Genomic DNA, 20,922 nt, shown 5'->3' on the forward strand with positions numbered 1-20,922 from the left:
TTACGACACCGATGCCCTCGATGGCGAAGAGCACAGTGGCAAGAAAGGTAGGCCACTGTTTTACCGGCGCGATCAACTTCACGTCCGGCGCTACTTCGATCCCGTTGAAGATGTAGTACAGGGTTATCGCGAAACCCACTATCATGCAGAGGTTGGCCATTATGGAGAACGGCACCATGTACTTGAGGTTTCGCACCTGACCCAGCAGCAGCACCGCAGGGATCAGGGTGAGTATGAACATGCGAGTCGATATGCTCGTGTTGCTGTAATAATCCACTACCTGAAATCAAACGGGGAAAGAGTTTCATCGGACACCTGGCATAATCGTTCTAACCGGGGCTTAACGAAGTTACCACGCTAAAGGTGGTAAATAATTTCGTCACTGGGTGGCAAAAGCCTGGGCCGGCACGCGAGAATCCGAGGATTGTGTCGCGAGTTGTACTTCGTTTCCATGCAGATGTTTTATTTATGAATCATCGTCCGCTTTAATGTACGGCTTCCTGGACATGCGTTTAATAAAATAAAAGGAAGGAAAAATTGATGGAAAAGGAAAGTAATTACTTCGTAGTTGGACTGGTTGTAAATTAAGTCTCATGTTTTATTGATGGTATATACTGGGTGTTCTGGCAATTTTCTCTATTCTTATGGCTTTTATTCTTTCAAACATGTTGCATGGGAAATGCGATCTAACGGAGAGTTTTATTTTCCATTTAGTAGTGGAATTTTTTAGATTTCAAATTTTTATTCCTACACAACTTTACGTATAGTAGAATAATAGAACATTTATATAGGATGGAATAAAAAATGGCGCGTACAAAAGTGTAAGAAAAATTGTTGAAAATTCAATACCTAGTGTTTGTCCTTCAAATGTACATATGAATTTTCAATGCAGATTAATATCGAGAGATATTGGAAATTTAAAGATACAAGCTGAAGAACGTTGGCATTTATTATTCCAAGTATCATGTACAATGCGAAACGTGTTTCGTAATGACAGTAATAGGATGTACAAAGTCGGGTATCTCGGGAATAATGAGTTTTCAGACAAACGTGTCTTACTGCTTTTATATTCAGAATTTATTATTTCCGTGTTTCTCGATCCTTCTCTTCCCCATTCTATGTACTCTTGAAAACGCGTATAAAACTGGAAAACACATCGTTTAAATATGTAAAACTATAGTTATAGCGCAATAGTGAAAGTAAGAAAACAGTAAGAAATATTATCTTTAATAATATAATATACAAATGAATTTCTCAATTTAATAATAAATCATTTTATCGATTCATCGATGAATTGAATTTATAATTTAACTAATTTAATAATTCATACAACGCTGTTATGTGAAATTTTATTGGAAAATACTTTGTCGCGCGTGTTTCATCGGTAAAATTTACGCTCGTTGTTTGAAACAATGGAGATACACGAGGTGGACGAAGTAAATATACCACTTGATGGCGTTCAACGTTCCAAGTGTCCGATTAGTTACAAAGCATTGAGCCGGTGTGTAATTTGTGCTGGTGGGCAGGCAGGCAGGCCTGATTCTGCAGGTCAAACGAGACAGAACGAGTCTCGAGGCAACGCGTTGGCACAGATTTTCAATTGTGATCGAGGAAAAAAGGAGAAAGATGCACGCGTGGACGATGAACGAGGACGAAGGAAACGAGACGATCGCAGATTAGACTGGTTTTGCAATCTACATTTTAATGCGGCTAAGGCGGTGAATATAATTCATCGCCGCTACACTCTGCTCAATTATGGAACTGTAAACATGGCAATGCAGATTACACGAGGCACAACTGGGTCTCGTCGATTCGAAATGATATTTAAAAATGTCATCGACTCGTGGTAGAAGATCTTCCAATTACTATTTCCCAGCAACGAAAAAATCCTCAAGTGCAAATATATATGCTGACTTACTTATCCAGGCGGTGTATAGCGAAATTAGATTGTCAGTACTTATGGCAATCTGACAATGAGTATGTTACGGTAAATGCGATTAACCCAGTGATTATGTATAATTGGTCTTGTGTCGACATATTAGACTGTTACGACATTTAGAATTACAAATTTCGCCAGACTTTTTACATTCGCATTTATTAGACTTGCATTGTCCCTGGCAAATGCATCGCTGTTATCCCTGATCTCCGGAAAGAAATCATTTTTTAATACATTCTCGAATTCATCGGGTTTACCGAACTTAGCGGTGGTAATTATACATAATTACCGGATTAATCGCATTTAACATTGTATAGTATGCTGCTATGTGGCGAAATACAAATTTTTCTATAGGTTTAAATAAATTTTAGTAGGATGACGATGATTTCGCGAGGATTGTGCAATTGGATGATTTAATTAATTATATACAGTTTGGTAAACGAACAACGAGTACTGTAATATTGCCGAGGTAAAGACAAATTTTACGTGAATTTAACTAATTTCTCGCGTTAATCGAATAATATGAATTTAAAGCTACGAGTCATTGAAAAGGTGGCACCGATTATTATAATATACGAAATAACGATGCTGATGATGATGATGATGATGATGATGATGATAATAATAATGGACGAAATAATACTATGTACGAGTTTGATCGAAGTTCCATAATTACAGTTGAAAAGTATACTTGGCAGTTAGAGATTCAAGAAACAAAAACTCTAATTAAAAACGCTGATAGTAATCGGAATAACCAAATGGAGGAAACGTCTCGCGAAATATTAACGAACAAACCTAATTGTTCAATAATTCAATGAATAAATTAACCAAGGCGAGAGAGAAGGAGAGGGAGAGAGAGAATATTTTACATAACAGAAAAGATATTTGTTTTTTCGAGAACAATTTAGTAAGCAAAACTCAAATTCCATATTTCATCGAATCAAGGAAATATATATATATATAAAGAATAACGAATAAATCCAGTCATTATATAATCCGCGAATTGAATCGGTCGGAGAGCAAATATTTTATATAACAAAAATCAAGTGTCAATAAAAAAGGAGGATTGCAATTGATTACGTCGATCTTTCGAATTTATCTGAACAAATAGGCCACCGTATCCACTCACGAATATTTCCATTCATCGACCAAAGTCATCGACGACGAATGCTTTTACAGCTCTTCGGTCAATGTCATCAGCCTGATATTCAAATTATCGGTTTGGGCTCTTTCAACACGCGATACGATAACAGTGGCATGCTTCGACTGAATTCGAATGCTTAACCTTTAAGCTATCTAATGTCGAAGATACTGCAAAAAATGTCTCCATCTAGATATCGATGGGAAATATTCGCAAATAATTCGTAACTTGTAATTTAAATCACGACACACGTTCTCGGGTATCGAGATATATAATTTCAATTATTTATATCTCAGAAACTGCATCTATACCTAATATTTTGCATACGTCAAAAGGAATGTCGGAATTACCGTTCTGCAAAAGCAGAATCGACTGTTGAAAATCAAAGTCGAACAGATCGTGCTCTTCCCTTGTAAATAAATGTTTTGCCATAAAGTCATATGGATATAAAGGATATTTTTAAAAGCGGTGATGTAGAATTATTTCACTTTGACATTCCATGCACCGTTGGGTAATTTTAAATTTGATGTATCAATTAACATCTATCCTTAGAATCTGGTTAAATGGCCACTGAGGGTAACTATGCACCTGTATTTTTTTTATTTACGTATATGGAAAATAATTCCGATAAAATGATAAAGATTGGAGTAATTATGCGTTATTAATTAGGATACATGTTGTGGAATTCGATGATTTATATATTATAGAAATCAACGGTTTGAACAATTTTTTTAAGCACATTTTAGTTTTGTTTAATCGAAGAGAGATATTGGCTAAAAATGTTTGCCACGTTACATTGAATTCTATTTACGCATAGACATCCTTAGCTAAAATTTGTCGTCTCAACGAGATAATGAACTCACAATCAGAGTGATCGTGATTTAGATAAACGCAACTATTTTTTTGTCAACAGTGGCTTCTTTTTTATTTTCAAATTTCATACGACAAAGAGATATACGATAGAAAATGTTAGGAGAGGTTAGGCAACTGGATGTAACAACATCCTCTGCCTTAGCTAAAATTCGTAATCCAGGTAAGAAAGCTATCGAGTGCTATTGTAATTTGCATAGTTATCTATTTTCTGCGGAGAGAAAATTATCTTCAAAATCCCAAACTCCAGAATTAGTCATCCGGGTGTAACAAGATCTTTAGTTTTATAACAAACTATTTTCTGTGCTGAACTGAACTTTACGATATCCACAGTCTTAATTAAAATCCTCAACTCCGACAATATAACTGAGATTTTGAGGTGGAATTTTGAATTGCAGGAAAGAGGAATATTTGAAAAAAAGTGCTTAGAATTGTAGATAGAAGGATGAGCGATATTTAAGAATTCTTCAACGCCAAGGGGACTTGTATCTGCGACGAAAGGGGGAAAAATGGGAAGAAGAAAAAGAAATGGTAGAAAGTGGAGGGTTAGGCTTACCTGTCTGAGGGAAGTGGCGATGAAGACCAAGTAGACGCAAGTGCCGCCCACGTAGGTGGCGCACAATGCGATGTTGACGAATATTCGACTGGCGTTGGCGAAAGGCCTGAGCGGTTTCGGGCCGCAAAGAAACGCAGCCTCCGCGGTTTCAGCGTACGTCATCTGAGGCGTTTTCGTTCGTTTGCATAGCACGTGGGACGAACGGACCAGTATGTGGACACAATGCGCGCATATTATTCCGATTAGTATCGTGCCGATGCCACCGAACACCAATCCGCCGTTTTTCATCGCGTGAGGCATAGCAAGGATTCCTGTTCCCAGAGACGATTTCAGTAGATGAGCCAGGGAACCAAAGTCTCTGTAACGTGACAATTTTCTTTCCTTTATTTCTCTTTACCTACGATTTCCCAATAAATTCTTTGCCTTTTTTATCAATATTTTTCGAAGTTTTCGAAGTATATTTTTATCATTTTTAATCTTTACGCTCCATTATTTCCTAAACTATAGTTTCTTTCAAACAATTTTTACAATGAAATTTACTGCGTTTCGACGCAGACGTCTTATAACGTCTCTTATATTAATATCAATTTTTGTCAAGTCGACGTGCTTCCGAGATCTTGAGATGACCTTGTTATTTTTTAACGAAACTTGGTATTTTATTTTATGTGAGCGAATAGTTCGTTTCGAGGTGAATTCAATGGCGTATAATACTTTGATCTTTGATGGAAAATTATACGATGTGCGTATAAGCGTTTTTATTATATTATCATTATTTGAGAGGAAGCGTATGTTGATAAAACGTCTTGACATTTATCAGTGAAACAGTACGCAGAATAAATCACTCGATAAAACGCAGTTATATCGACTTATCCTCTAGAAGCTTGAAGCACATTATCGCTTGATTACGTACCGGCAAAAACTTATCCGAAGGATATCAATTAGATACTTGTACGTTATCGATCAAAATTAAAATGACGGCGTCATTTTTGTTATAAGATTCTTATTGTACAAGTGTCTATATGACAATATAAATATCCGGTGATAAATTATTGCGAGATAACGATCGTAAAGTGTGAATATTGATTTTGAAAACTGTCTTTCTTATATATTAGAAATAAATTATTCGTTGTTAATTATTACAACATTGTTAGTATCGGTTGTTAGTTATTACTTTATCGCTGTTGCAAATTATTAGTTAATTATGATATCGGTATTGTTTATTATTTGCAAATTGTCGATGTTGCTATAAACAAAAAGTAACTTACGAATTGGTATTTTTCTTATCGCGATGTTCAAACGGATTATACAGGTCATCCTTCTCGTTGAAATCTCCGATTGACACAGTAGCAATTTTTGTGCTAATAATAAGAAAAAGAAATATATCGTTACTATAAAATTTCAATTTGTCATATTTTCGTAGCATAGAACCCAATTGATAATAAATTTTCAATAAATTTTATAAAACTTTTCTTTACCTATCCTTTTCTATAATTTTTTTTATAAATCTTGGTATGATTTTATATTTTTTACTTTTAAACGAATATCTGTAATTTCTTAATAATCATATGTACTCTATATGCAACTAATATATACATTAGGATAAACATTATAATTCTTTTTTTCATTATAACTATTTCAGTGAAAATTTACGAAACAAAGAAAGTATGTATAACTCAATTGAAATAGCATAGAAATTCCGTTAACGCGTAATAAATTATTATTAAACGAGAAGACTTAATTTGATCAACATCGAAGATTTCTCTATCATCTTAATTACAAGATTAATCATCGAAGTAAATTAATAGCGTTTGATATGAAAGTGAAAACTTTACCAGTACTATCAACAAAGATTTGCAAAGTCACATAAAGAGATAAATGATCTTGGAATTTTTTTGTCCCGGTATAATGTACGTATTTGAGATAGGAATACGACTGGAATTTCGAACGTCATCGAGATCGATTTACGTTGCGATATGTTATATTCGATAGAATATCATACATCTCTATATCGATGATCGAATACAACGAATGATATAAAAATCAGTAAATTATACCTGCTATTGAACTCCTGCATCGAACTGCCACTGACTTGTTCCTTTTTATCTTTCCCCATGATTTACCTGAAACAATGTACAAATAATATATAACGAAACATTATCGATACACGTGTATAATTTATTAACGAAACAATTTTTATATACGATCCATTTTTTTATCTATATTATCTACAGATATAATAGATAATATTTAGATTTTACAGGTAATATTTAGTTATTGATTATAAATGAGAGATTATAAATGTTACGGATAATAATTTTTTTAATCATTTTTTTGTTATACCTCAACGATGATTATGAAAAATATAAAATATTTTGCTCGATGTTTCGCAATCGGACTCGTTTTCGACGTTTCACCCGAATTGTAAGTTCATTCGTAACGCGATGAACGCAATGTAAAATGCTATTCAAAGTTTGACTCTATTTTTACTTACTTCTAATTAATCAAATATTTACGCTGATATATTTCTGTCGAATTAAGTTGTCATACAAATGTATAACACGTTTTATACCGTTCTTCGTATATGAGATATTATTGTTAATTATATAATACTATTAATGAGTCGTATATAGTAGTAATCTTTAGTATAACGATTTATTAAAATAATTCAATATAATAAATTGATGGTATCTGATAAAAAGTTGTGCGCTTCGTGACATCAGCCCTGGCATCATCCAGCCCAGTTTCAAGGAATCATGCAACCTATCACTTTTCCTCGAAGCAAAATCAATGCCAATGCAGACCTCATCGAAATAAACATTCACCTTACATATTGCGTATTACGTTACTGTCATTTCCAACAAATATCATTACATTACGCTACAATTCTTATAGTTAAATGACTGTTTAGTGACCTACAGATGTTATCAGGTTCAATAGGGTACGTTTCTTCTCGACAACTGATTCGGAATTTCGCTTTTCTTCCATAGTCGGAACTGATATTATAAAGAACGATATCTTCTTAAAATTACAATAAAATACAAAATTCATCCGAAGATGATACGACTATAAATTTCTTTTCTGCTTAGAAGATCGTTAAATAAACATCTGTGGTCTTATTCGACACGAGTATTTGGCAAAGTGATCCGCCGTTTTTCCCTTTCTATTTCGCGGCGAAAGAGGTTTTGATCGATTTCGACTTTTCATCGATGTGGTCGTGAAATTGGAAACGCGTAGACACTTGAAAATTATAGCGATACTCGTGACGATAATCGGAAGTAGCGTTTGAATAGAAAGTTTAGTCGGAGATAAAGACACGATGTTCGTTACATGGTGACGTGCTCGGAACGATCTTCGTTTCGTTTTGTTTCCAAACATCGTCGCTATCGCGATCATCGAGTGACATACAGCTCGAGCGATTACCATTGGCATCGTCATCGTTTTAAGGCCGACAATGGATCTCTAACGTCAGAATCTGTCCCGGTGATAGATTCAAATCAGGTTCGAGAGTACTTATGGCGTAATCTGTCGCGATTAGATTTCTCTACGGCCAATCGTGTATCGCATGCCAGATGGCCGATAATTGTTGAAAATTTCATATCGGCGAATGGCTTCGGAGTTGTGACCTCTTGTAAGATGGCGGATGGTGGTAAGGGACGCGGGCATTTAGGCTAATTGAAACGCGTATCCGCGCCGCGATACGTTTTATCGAATAAATTATACACGCGATACTGTAACACGTGATGCGAGATTTTCACCTACGATACGACGTTTGCGTTCGTGGAAAAGTATTTATACTAATTATAGTAGGTGCAAAATTTTGTAATTTCCCGAATTTTGAGAATTTCAAATTTCTCCTTGAATCAAAGCAAGAAAAGTATAAGAAATGTTGTAAGATGAATCTTTATTGTTAATAATATAAGTTGGAGGGTTCCTGGAAGTTAGGCTTGACGATGCAAGCGTTGATGTCGTGGAACGGTATAAGGTGCTCGGTTTGAAGGTTGGTTCGAAGGGCGACAGTTCTTTCTAGTCGATCAGAGAGATACATTTTTATCACGATCTATGTATTGGTATTATGGATTTATAATTGTGAAATAATTACGATCTATAATACAAATAAATGTATAGTCTTAATTCTAAGCGAGTGCGCGCGGACAGGAGAAAGAGACCGTGTGCGAGAGAATCGTATAAATGGCATATCTATGGCAGTATCGAATGCGAGTTTAGGAATACGATTGAATGTTTAGAGTACGCGACATACGTGACACGTTAGGGAAACGCGTGATCGAGGAAGAAAGCCTGAATATGAAAGTAGACGGAGTGCAAGGTTTAAATAAGGGCGACACGTGCCGACAGTTTCTTGGAAGACAGTGTTTAGTAGACAGTTGTCGGTGCTTTAGAGTAGCAAGAGCTGCGTGTTGAGAGAACGTGAGCGATCAGCTTTTAGAACGTAGTCTTGATAAATCGTTTTGTATTATTTTCATATTTTTTAAATCATTTTATTATTAAAAAGACGTTCTTTCTGTTGTCGATCTAACATTCCTCCAAAATCGTGTATGGTTTGAAGAGTATTTATTAAACTCGGTGAAGAGGAGGGACACTTTTAAATAAAAAAAAAAAAAACCCATCGAAATCGGAATAAGCTCACGCGTAACCCTTTCGTAGTGAATGGGAACCATATGATATCCGTTTAGATACTTTTATCCATGTCAAGTTCATTGGGAACCATAGAACTCGCTTTGTGAATGTGCTGCCATGTTTTGAGTAATTTGCATTTCATTTGTTTCCTATGTATTATGTATTCCTATACGCGAAGCGACTTCTGTCGTATTATACGTATTTTACGTTTATTCGAGATTAAATGTACGTATATATCTACTGGTTTATATGGAAAACTTTTGATAATTTTCGAGGTATATTAGCCGGTACTATTCATCCCATTGAACTGTTGAGATATAGGTTATAGTATAGAAGTTACACTTGCTATTTTTCTCTTATTGGTTGAGAGAGTTCAGTGGGAACATTGGATCCCATTAACTTTTTCCACTAATCGCATAATTTGAACGCGTCAAAAATGACAGTATAGTTTTCGTACACGTTTTGAAACATTGACAACAGCCTTATCATCGGTCGGGAATATCTGTGAATAATTGTCAACTGATTAAATAATTAAATTTTCATTCGAATAAATGGACTTGAAAGTTACTCATCTCGAGAGTGTAATATACCGAGAAATTTCAGTTTGTTATGTAAACCAAATTGCAACATTCTAGACGCGACGTGTAATGGCAGCAACGGATGCACCTGTATCATTATCTTTAATTATTATCCCTAATTATGCTTGGTTGTTGGAGAACGTTATATCATTAACTGCAATAATTAACGGCACCGAGCAAACTGCAAATTGAATAATAGACTCGATGATTATTATTATCCTGTCCAGTTTGTTCGGAAAATAATTTTGGTGATTATTATCGCGTGCAAAAGGCAGCCTTACATTTTCCTCTAACCATACTATTCTTCTTCCTTTGTCTTCGCGGAAGGTGCAAATAAATGGGCTATTTAACTTAAAATAGCGGACGCTCGATACGAAAGAGACAAGACGAAGAAATGCGTTGTATAACGTGAAACAGACGTTAGTATTCAAGGTTTGATTCGATCGTTCAGAGATGTACAACAAAGATCAATGTCGCGTTTCACTGCGACAGTTCGATTCGTGCATTTCTGGTTCTTTTTCTTCCGAGCGAGGATGCAATTGAATTATTGTCAACGATGACTAAACAAAGAAAGATGTTAGATCGTAACTCGTCACTGAAAAATCCAGATGGATCGGTTAAAAACTTTGTAAATCTTTTAACGAACTGTTCGTATTTTTATCGTAATCGTGATTAGATGTTTTGGAGAAAAAGATCTATTTTTCAGATCCAACTGTATTCAAGCGAGACTTATTCTGCAATCGAGATTCGTAGCGTAAGAATTGTATTATTTTACGAGATAAATTCATCGTTACATTACGATATAGTCTATAGTCTATATATTTTTAGCTATTAATTATTAAATTAAAAATGATTTTTGCAAATCTGTTTTCTTTAAATGATTTAAGTCACGAGGACGGATTAATATTTAAAACTATCGCAACTGAACCTAGGTTTATAGTACTTACATCAGGTTCAATTCGATAATACGTAAAATGAAATATGAATATTAGGAAAAATTATTCAAGCTGTGAAGGTAGTAATAAAAAATATATACACAACTCGTAATATTCCATTATTTTATACAGTATTATTATTTTAATATAATTTAATATAAATAATTAAAGGTATCGATCTCTTTTTTCTTAAATTATCAAATCTAACAACGACTGTCAAATATCAATCAAAATCACACTTACTTTTCTTTTCGTCGTATCTACAAAAATTACAATATTCATTTCTCAGAATATTTGTACCAATTAGTTTATATTTACCGCGAAATAAGAAACGCAGAAAATAAGCGATTTATATCTAAAAAAAAAAAAAACAACGGGAAATATAATAAAAAATATATTCTAAGAATACATGCAGAATTCAGAAAATCCTTAACCCAGAAAAATTACAATGTACATTTCTCGGAATTTTGATAAAAGTGTAAGCGAGTATATTCCAGGAATACAAGCAAAATTCACAAAACCTTGAACCCAGAAAAATGACAAATTTGACATATTTCTCCTACCTGTTCCGCGATTATTGCCAAATACGCGTAAAAGAAAGCCACCTATCGAAACACGATTTGCCGACAAAAACGAAACAATAACGAAACCACGCGACCGACAAAACCTCGAATGATCTCGATCGAGACAGGAACCGCGCATTTCGCAACGCCAGGCCTATTATACTTCATTTCTCCACGGTTATAACGATTGGATTCGTTAAATCGGCAGGATCGAGATATCGGCAAGACTGGTTGAGCAATCGAGGGTACATGCAATTACAGCGTTGCAGCTGAGACATATCCTTGAATGCTTCCATGGTACGCGATCCACGTGGGACTTTCTAATGCAAGTACGGAGAAAAGGCTGGCGATGTAGCTAATAAATATTCCGATGCAAGGGGCCGGAAAGTAGTCACGAACAAGACTACCATACCAGTCCAGCCCCAGAGATCATGCTCGGACCACTCGGCTCGATTCAGCTGGAACCAGGATCCCGGACTGGAAATACCGATATCTCGGGATAATGTCTGCACGAATTGTCGTGTCTGCTTCGCGTAAATTCGCACGAGCGTGATTCATAAAAGGTCACGTAAGAATTGATTTCCCTTTACCGTAAAACGTTGCATAAGCCTCTATTCTTGTGCCTAAGATTGCTCTACTTATTATGAAAGCACTTTCATTACGCCTCCGTTCTTATGCTTTAGTATCCCGTTAGTCGTGCATTTTTTCACAACATACTACCAATTCTCGATTTATTATCGTCGTTTCGGTTTCGAGAAAGTTTGAGCGAGAGAGGAGCGTATTGCGAACACGCACCCAACAGATACCAGCAATCTAGGTACTGCCTAACGCAAGAATGTTTATTACGGTACTTACAGTTTACGTACAGTGACTGATAACAGACTTATGTTCTCGCGAATTTTCGAGTGTTTTTTTGTTACAGCTTAATTCGAATTATCACTGTAAGGAACGTAGCGAGGATTACACGAAGGGATACGGGTTGAAAAAAATTAGAAAACGTTTATTTCGTGCTATGTTCCGTTAATTGCTCCACTACTACGCGAGTTAGATATTTTATTTTCGCGATTGCTGAAAATATGCAGCTGATTTTGGTGAAAATTATACCGACTTCTGTTTAAATACAGTCACGATTACGCACGCTCTTTTATTTTCATTATATTATATCAATTAATATCAATTGCACGCACTGTATTTAGGTGCTGAAAAAGACAAGTCTCGTAATCTTGATACAACGATCTGGAAAATACGCTGTGAATAAATGTTTATAAAATATTTATAAGATCTAAATTCCAAGAAGGATTGTTTATATAAACATTAGGTAAGAATTGGGGATTTAGGTGGGCTGCGTCACGTATCTTCCCGACATTCTCTCACTTTGTTCAGTAGTTCTCAAGAGGCGCTACTAGAAATATTCCTTAAGCAATAAAAGACTAAAAAAAGAAAGTGTAAATCGTAATTATTTAACGATTTAAAAATCCATAATCCAGATATTAAGTATACATTGCAGACCGGTAATTCTAGAATTAAAATCTATCGACGAACCACGCGTGGAAGTTTTCATATTTTTTCAGTCTCTCGATCGTTTCCGGAATGCAAGATTTGTCAACGATCAATTAGGCCCAATGGTTAGTAACGACAAGCTAGGTCCGTCGGATATTTTTTTACATTAACGAGAGATTCTTCTATTATTTTATTTTTACGTAAAATCCGTGATTTATATCAAAACTATTTCTGTCGACTATTTCACCCGATTGGCGGAAATAGTGCGAAAAATATTGCAAATTAACGTTGAAACTACCAAAGGGATGAAAACAACTCGTTTCGGATATTTTATTTTTACAATCTCTGGGAACACGTAAACTACTTTTTGACAAAGTTTATGCTTACTTTCATTTCGATCGAAACGTAATTATTTATAATACAATTATCTTCGGTCGTGTAAAATATACTTAGCTTAAAAAGACGCGATTCGATTCTGTACACCTCGGTGACAAAATTTTTCCTCGCCGCGAAAATTTGTTGCAACTGATAATCGGCATTTTCCTTGCTACATGCAAAACATACGAAATTTCTCTATCGTTCGAACGACTCGCATAATCACGGCAGAAAACGTTACGGGCGAGGTAAAAATGCCGCGCGATTTGTTGGCAACTGGTAAATTCGCGATTTCGTAACGGGAAAATTGCAGTGCAGGAAGATTGTCGAGTATCATTGGGCAAATGGTCCCTCCGCTTTCGAATGGAACTGCGAGGATCGGTGGTCCATGGACATTACCACGGAGCGAAATTTCGTTTACAGAGGAACGAGATGGTAATAAGAAAAACTGCATCGCTCGGGCTACTTATCGCCTGCGGATGTGTGTAATCGCGCGGGTCTCGATTATCCCCGAACGCGTGCTTTCTCAGTGTGACCACCTGTTAACCACATTCCACGATAAAGCTACATTTTAGCATTCGGTCGGCACGCCGTTGCACCAGAGCAACGATAGTCGACTTCCGGTACACGCGGCTGGCACGCGACTCGTCTTGTCGCCGAACGCTGCAAAGTGCAAATTTTCACCATCTCTATTCTTCCGATTTTCTTTTATCTTTATGTTTTTCCATTCGTTTGCATCGTTCTTCTATATATTTCAGGGATTTCCTTTCGTTTTCCAAACATTCTTTTCTTGCTTTCTATAATTTTCCATCTTTCGAAATAGATTCATCGAGATTTATAGCAGAGTCGGTGAGACGATTGAAAATTAATTATGCGCTATCGTTATTATTATATATTTTACTTTTCTTAATCTGCATTCTTTTGCCGTAGTTTCGCACGTAGCATAGTATATTTTTGGAAAAATTCTCTTCTCCATTTCGACAAGTTTCGATGTTTCGAAATAAATTTATTTGCTTAATACGACTTGAAATAACTCGTAAGTTATTCGTTGTACGAGAAAATGTTTCAAACAAAAGTTTCAAGTATCCAAGAAGACGTATAGTGTTTTAAGTGGCGTTTTGTTATTACCGTAGTTAATTTTGCGTGAAAAGTGGCACTTACAATAAATGATTACTTGAGATATTTGTAAAGCAAGTTTTATATGGAGTGATGCTCAAAGTGCAAAACGTCGTAATGATAAATATTACACCTTCCTCGATACGATTTTGATGTTTTGCTAAAGTACTAAATAGGCATTTCGTGTTTATGATTTTTAACATACGATAGGGAACATGTTTACAAAGATAATCTGTGAAATCGCGTTAAGAATCGTGTAGACTAAGCATTTTCTCGAATAAAATATTATTATAAATATAAAAATATAAAATATAAAAATTTGCAAATACCTCGGTAAACGTTTATTTTCAGTCCTACTTTGTATACTATATTTTTGTATATATTTTATATATGTCTTTAATACATTTTTTTACATACCTTTTTACTTATTTATTTATTTCACCATTTATCCGAATTTGGGCAAAAATATGAAATATTCCATTTAAAAAGCTGAAGATGAGCCTTAGATAATGGAAAAGAAATTAGAGCACGGTGTACCAATAGGTATACAATAGTATAATATGTACGAGAAATCGTTATATTCAAAGACCATATTTTCTTAAAGTTCAATATTGTTATTTAAATAAATTTTTGATTAGGTAAAGTTGTTTAGTTTTTAAAAATGAATCCAGTTCGATTTATGAAACACTAAATGGGAAGATTATGAATAAATCCTGAATTAAAACTAGTTCGTATTAATTAGTAAAACTTCTGTCTTCTATTATAATAGTTACTATTATTATCAAGTTACGTGCTTCTTTACTATTTATTATATAATCCTTGTTAAAGTAATTTCTCTTTCTTTCGTGGAAAAGTTGCTTTTCATAATTCTTACGATACTTGAGAATTTCAAATATCCGAATTCAATGTCGACAAAAAACGATTTAATAAATGACATACGAAATAAATAAATATTCCAACTTTAATTCCCCATATTCTATAATATATAAACTAAAGTTTTGAATAGTAACTACAAGCTACAAACACGGTATAATATTAACTTCGTATTAACTATAAGCAAACCCGAATCGTATTATCCATATAAACGTACATGTTGGGATTATGAATTTGAAATTGTGAAATAAACGTGTGATCTTTCTCTTCTTAATCTTTTATTTCTCAAGGAAGGTATATGTTTCTTTCAGTGTCTCTCCGTAAACTCCGTAAACCATGTTTATATAAACGATCCTTCTCGGAATGTAGATCTTGTAGAGCAATAAATTTATTTACAGCTTATATCCCAGATTGATTTTTGGATATTACGAGACTTATCTTTTCAACGGTAGAAAATTCCAAATGTAAATACATAAAAAGGAAATTTTCATCCGTTTCATTCTTTTCCGTTTCTCACCTCTCCTAACCGTATGTACACCTAACTCTGGCACACTTGGCCATTAAAATAGTCGTAAAGCCAGAGTTAATAGACCTTCTACGTTCGGAAGAACCTTATGCGCCTTCAAAACAAAGTAACTACGCGTAAAATTGAATTTGCAAAAGATACGCCAAACGTCGCGTGACAAAAATCCCCTAGTCTGTTCGATGCCAAGCGGATATTGTCATTTTTCCATTATGCTCCGGAAATATTCAATTTTCCATGGTGCATGGAATGTGCGAAAATGATCGCGTAGAAATATATTTACAATAGTCCGTGCAAAATATAGCAACGACGGTTGAATTGCGTTGTTGCAGGAAGCTCGTTAACGTCAAGGTTTCCGTTACGGTAAGAAACGTGATTACAAATACCTCTAAATGATTATTTAGATTGCATTTTTTATCGGAAAAAGCGAACGAGCGAAGAATAAATATTTACCAACAACCGGTTTTGACTAACTGGTTACGAGCTAAAGATATATTAGACACGAATTTAAGGACTATCGTTACGTTAAACGATAGAAATAGTTGTTACCGAATGATACCAGTGGTAATATTAATAGCGAGTAATTATTCTTTAATAATTCTTTAATAATCGATGTTTCCTGAAGTTTGAAATAAATAAATAACAAATACTACCGTGTAATTTCTAACTAAATTTGATTTTATAAATATTTCGAAAAATTGCGAAAATATTAGAGAAAAATTACTAGCTTTCGATTTTTTCGCGAACGTAGTAAAAATCGATGTATTATTCATTCATCTGATAATCCAACTCGACATAATTTGCAGTCATTTTGTCACACACGGTATATAAATCACTGGTGTGTCAAATCGATTAACTGCTCAAGAGAAAAAGTAGAAGTTTGTTAATGTATTAATTAAATAATTCATTAATTCGATCAAGTGCTTTAACGCTATAATTTATATACCGAAAAGATATAGTCCTCTTGTATTTATAAATATATAAGACGCAAAGAAATTTCACGTGTAATTTTTCGCGGAATACTTATTAATACGATATTTCAAAATATCGAGGAACATGGAAATTTGTAATCACCATTTCCAATTTGCACTTTTTGTGCATGTAATATAGATACCAATGGAGACCTATCGTTGCATTTGAAAAAGAATAAATATTTATTATTTTCTCAAGTTTCGATGCTGTTTTAAAGTTTCCCGACATTTTGACCTAAAACGACGAATTTACAATTGAATCTATATAATCTTGTCAAAAACATCTTTTTCGCGTAATCGTCGATATCGGAGAATTTATGAGAGCTAGTTACCGTGAATACTTGTTTAATTGGTATTTGGCCTTTCGTCGCGCGAATGTCAATGTATGGAGGCAAACAAAGATACTTCAGCACCAGCACCAAACTGATTGCGAAAATTTGTTTCACCAAGCATTTGCGTCTGCACATTGCGACGTTTACATAACTCGAATGTGTTTGAAAAGAAAAAGATGAATGCACGGTTAAGCGATTTCCTTTACGCTCGCGTGCTCAAACAAACTCGTTACGTTTAAAACAAATGTTTTACAACATACCGCAAACTGTTGAAAATTTAACCATCTCTTAACAACTTTTTCGGCCAACATCGTGCACGTTGCGAGGTTCAAATATGTGCATTCCGAAATTTCTTGCCATATTTCAATTTGTCGAGACATTTGGAATTTCGAAATATTTTTAATTTCTCGCGGTATTTCGACATCTCGAAATTTATTAGGAGTATTTAAAAATTTATTACGATTTTTAAATATACCAAATATAGCATATCGTGATAATGTTACTTGTCAAAACATTTGAATACTCGTAAGATGTCTGGATAATTGAAGCTTCATTGCGACATCTGAACACCGAATATCTATCGACACGCGCGAATATCCGAAAACATGGTAAATTCACGAATGTGCGAAAAATAAATTGAACGTCGATTGGTCAGGATCGTGGAAGAAAGCGCCGTGTCGCGGACGATCCTGGAACTCGGGGCGAGACAAATCGCATGGCGCGAACGTTATCGGTAGAACGCGAGATAGGAACTCGTGGTGTGACTTTTAGCCGGCACGGTGCGATAACCATCGACGAATGTTCCGGATAATCGCGAAACGGATCTCGATCCCGTCGAAATGCCGATCCGTTGCGCAACGTCGAGCTATCAACCGGTTACGGCCACCTGGCAATCGCCTGGCAATCGCCTGGAAGGATTTTCACGCCCGCCTATTCCATGAATTCGTGCATCATAAACGTACTCACGTGTTCCCTGGATTGCAGATCCCAACGAGAAACCTCGGACGACTTCCTTAACCGGCGTTTTTCCTCGGCGAGAAGGCAAATAGACTGACTGGATCGACCGATGACGCGCAATTTACATCCTCCAGAGAAATCCTTCTTCTACGATTATTCCGGCCTCTTGCGTTATTTACCTTTCCACCAACACTGGTAATCCGGCGGCTGATAATGATTTATCGACGGATCTTACAGTCTCGGCTACTGTCACGCGGTTTGATTTATTTATCGCCTATAGAGAGATGATCCCCGTTTGTTCGCGGCTCGCTGCAACCTTCGACTGTTTCTCTTGCCAGCAACGTTCTATTCCGACTGCCAATACGATTAATCCGATCCTTATCGTATCCCGATGATCCCTGTTCGCCCGCCTAGGGATTACTAGGCTACCTCTCTGTTTCAGGCTAGCACGAGATCCTTCGAATACAACTCTGACGACTCGGAATTTCGAATGGCGTCCTTTTCAACTATCCGTACTTACTCCGTCACTCTGAGTCTTCTCTCAAGTCACGGGTTCGGCTTCTAATTCGAAATTCCCTTTCTCTCTTGCACTTTTAGGGTTTGGTTAATCCTGCTGGATCGGCAGGAAGGAATTGGGTGCGAGGCGACGGAGGATCTCGCGGCGTGAACGCGGCGTGAAGGCGGCGTGAAGAGCGCGGGTGTTGGGAAGGAGGGATCACGGAGGAAGAAAATCCGCGCGTGGATCGGTGACAGGCGTCGTGACGACTGGCCAGGTTTTTTCGGTGTTACCCAGGTATATATACGAGCTGGTGTGTATAGACGCGCGATCCAGCTCGCTAGTGTCCCGCTAGGATTGACGTCGCGGCTCGTGGGAGGGGAGATAGAGGCCGTACTCCTAATAAGTTCTATCGGACGTGCTCGCGAAAAGACGGTCGTACGAGCGTGTTGTCCTTAGCATCGCGACGATCGCGCGTACACAGGGCCACTGGGACCTAAGACTCGGCCCCGACCGAACCGATCTTGTACCGTCTGCATTTCACCCGTTCCCTTTCACCTTCTCTCTGTCTCCCTCTTTCTCACCGTCTTTCCTCTCTTCGTCAACCATTCCCTACCATTCCAGCTACCCTCTCCAAACTCGCTGATCCCCTGAACCTTTTTCCCTGGGCCACGGTCTTTTTTCATTCCTGTCACCTCTTTCCCGGACAACGTCGCTGTTTCGAGCGTTGCGTAAGTGGCGCAAACCGATGAATCACGGCTCCATCGGGCTGATACAGTTTTCGATACCAAAATGTTTCGCCAGTGCTGACCAGATCCGTGGTTTTTCCAAGCACGAGTACTTCTACTATTTTTTCCACCGTCTTTCTATAATTATACCTCAACCTCTATTGCTTTTCTAATTCCAGTATACGCAGCTAATACATCGTGTAATTGCTTTTTAGCTTTTTTAAAAGCTTTTTATGCTATAGTGTATACTGTGTTCATTTTATTACAAATACCTAGCGTTATAACACTCCAATAAAAGTATTACGAATTTATAAATAATCGATAATTACGTATGTATGTTGGTTAATAGTTGGCGATATTTGAAATAATTTCTTCGTTGCAATGAATTAATTTACTCTTTCACAGTGCGCGTTAAATACGAGTACTTTAACTGCCTCGTATATCAGATGATCTTTTGTCACGATCGATCGATCGTTCGTCTCTTTCGGCAGACATTCGTGTCTGGATGCAGATACACGGATTTCGCAAACATACGCGACGATACCTTATGGAACGAGTAAGCTGTTTTATCGAATGCACGTGCAATTTCATTGATACGTAGCTGGAACTCTTGATTGTTAGACACGATCGTAGTTACTTACTTTCAACAAAGTATCGTGTTTTCTGTTATCAATACTGCTCCGTACAAAAATTGCCAATAATTTTTTTCACTTGACGAGACCGTAATCGCGTTTTCAAACGTCGAAGAAAGATAAGCGATGGTACTGCGAAGCAACTTTGTCTCAAGATTCCATTTAAATGCGTCAGACTGAAACTAAATTAAGAGAAACTAATTAAGACCGAGGTCAGTTAAGTCTTCCGCAATCTCTGACAATCCTATACGAAAATTATTAATAATCCTTCTACACGGTGAGATTATAATGGTCACTTGGAACGTTGGAGGAAAAGGTGAGGAATGGAAGTACGGAGTAGACGTGTACAGCGTGATGGCATTGGTATATCTTGATTTCAGCTGTAACAAGCAGAAAAATAAGCGAAGTAATCAGTCGCGTGTTCTGCAATTAACGACATAACTGTACGAAAATTATTAACGGCCTTTGTACTCGCTGGGATTAATTATAACCCCCGGTTGAGAAAGAATGCGAGTAATGGAAGTGCAGAATACGCGTGTGTCGTATGTCCGCATTCGGAAAAATTAATTAACCGAATTAACCTTCCCTGTAATTAATGACGATTTCGCGTAAAAATTACCAGCCATCTTTTAACTCGGCGAGATTATAATCGTAATCCGGAATATCGAGGAAAAAGACGAATAATGCAACTGCAGAGTACACGTTTCGCGCGTGCGTGTTGGTATATATTCCATTAAGCGATCGGTATTTTCCACGATTAATAACGATTCGGTGTAAAAGGTATTACTTAGTAGCCATTCCAGTTAAAACGCGTTAAAGTGAAATTATAATTGTAACCTGGAACGTTCGAGTAGAAAGAGGGTAATGGAACTACAGAGCATGTAAGTTAATGCATTTTTGCAGGTCGTACATTTAGTTTATGCGTTTAAATGCAGGAATGGTAACGAGTAGCTCGTTTCAACGCGAATATGTAATTTCTGGTACTTTCTGATACAAACATCGGAATTATATTACTTTTTAACAAGTACAGCGAACATTGTACGCGAGAGTTTCCTCCCTCGCACGATCGCTTTACAAACGAGACGATGTGCAAGTATTTCAAAGGACACAAGGGTAATCGAAATCGAGAATCGTGCTCTTTCGAAGAAACAAGCGCTAATGGATCGAGTTGGAAAAATCTACAAAATTGTTTTCGAACCAGGAAC

At 36.3% G+C, this 20,922-nt stretch overlaps 1 protein-coding gene across 1 annotated transcript; it reads right to left on the bottom strand.

Moving 5' to 3' along the window:
* Positions 1-7: 7 nt before the first annotated feature.
* LOC143221565 (proton-coupled amino acid transporter-like protein acs) lies at positions 8-6,616 on the bottom strand (the record flags this gene model as incomplete). Its single annotated transcript, XM_076446977.1, has 4 exons — positions 6,558-6,616; positions 5,769-5,861; positions 4,504-4,861; positions 8-280 (listed from the first exon to the last, which is right to left on the bottom strand). Coding segments are annotated over exons 1-4 (783 nt in total), but the record flags the coding sequence as incomplete, so codon positions are not given.
* Between the last annotated feature and the right edge of the window lie 14,306 nt (positions 6,617-20,922).

The sequence above is a fragment of the Lasioglossum baleicum genome, unplaced genomic scaffold (genome assembly GCF_051020765.1).
Source record: "Lasioglossum baleicum unplaced genomic scaffold, iyLasBale1 scaffold2690, whole genome shotgun sequence".
Classification (NCBI taxonomy): Eukaryota; Metazoa; Arthropoda; class Insecta; order Hymenoptera; family Halictidae; genus Lasioglossum; species Lasioglossum baleicum.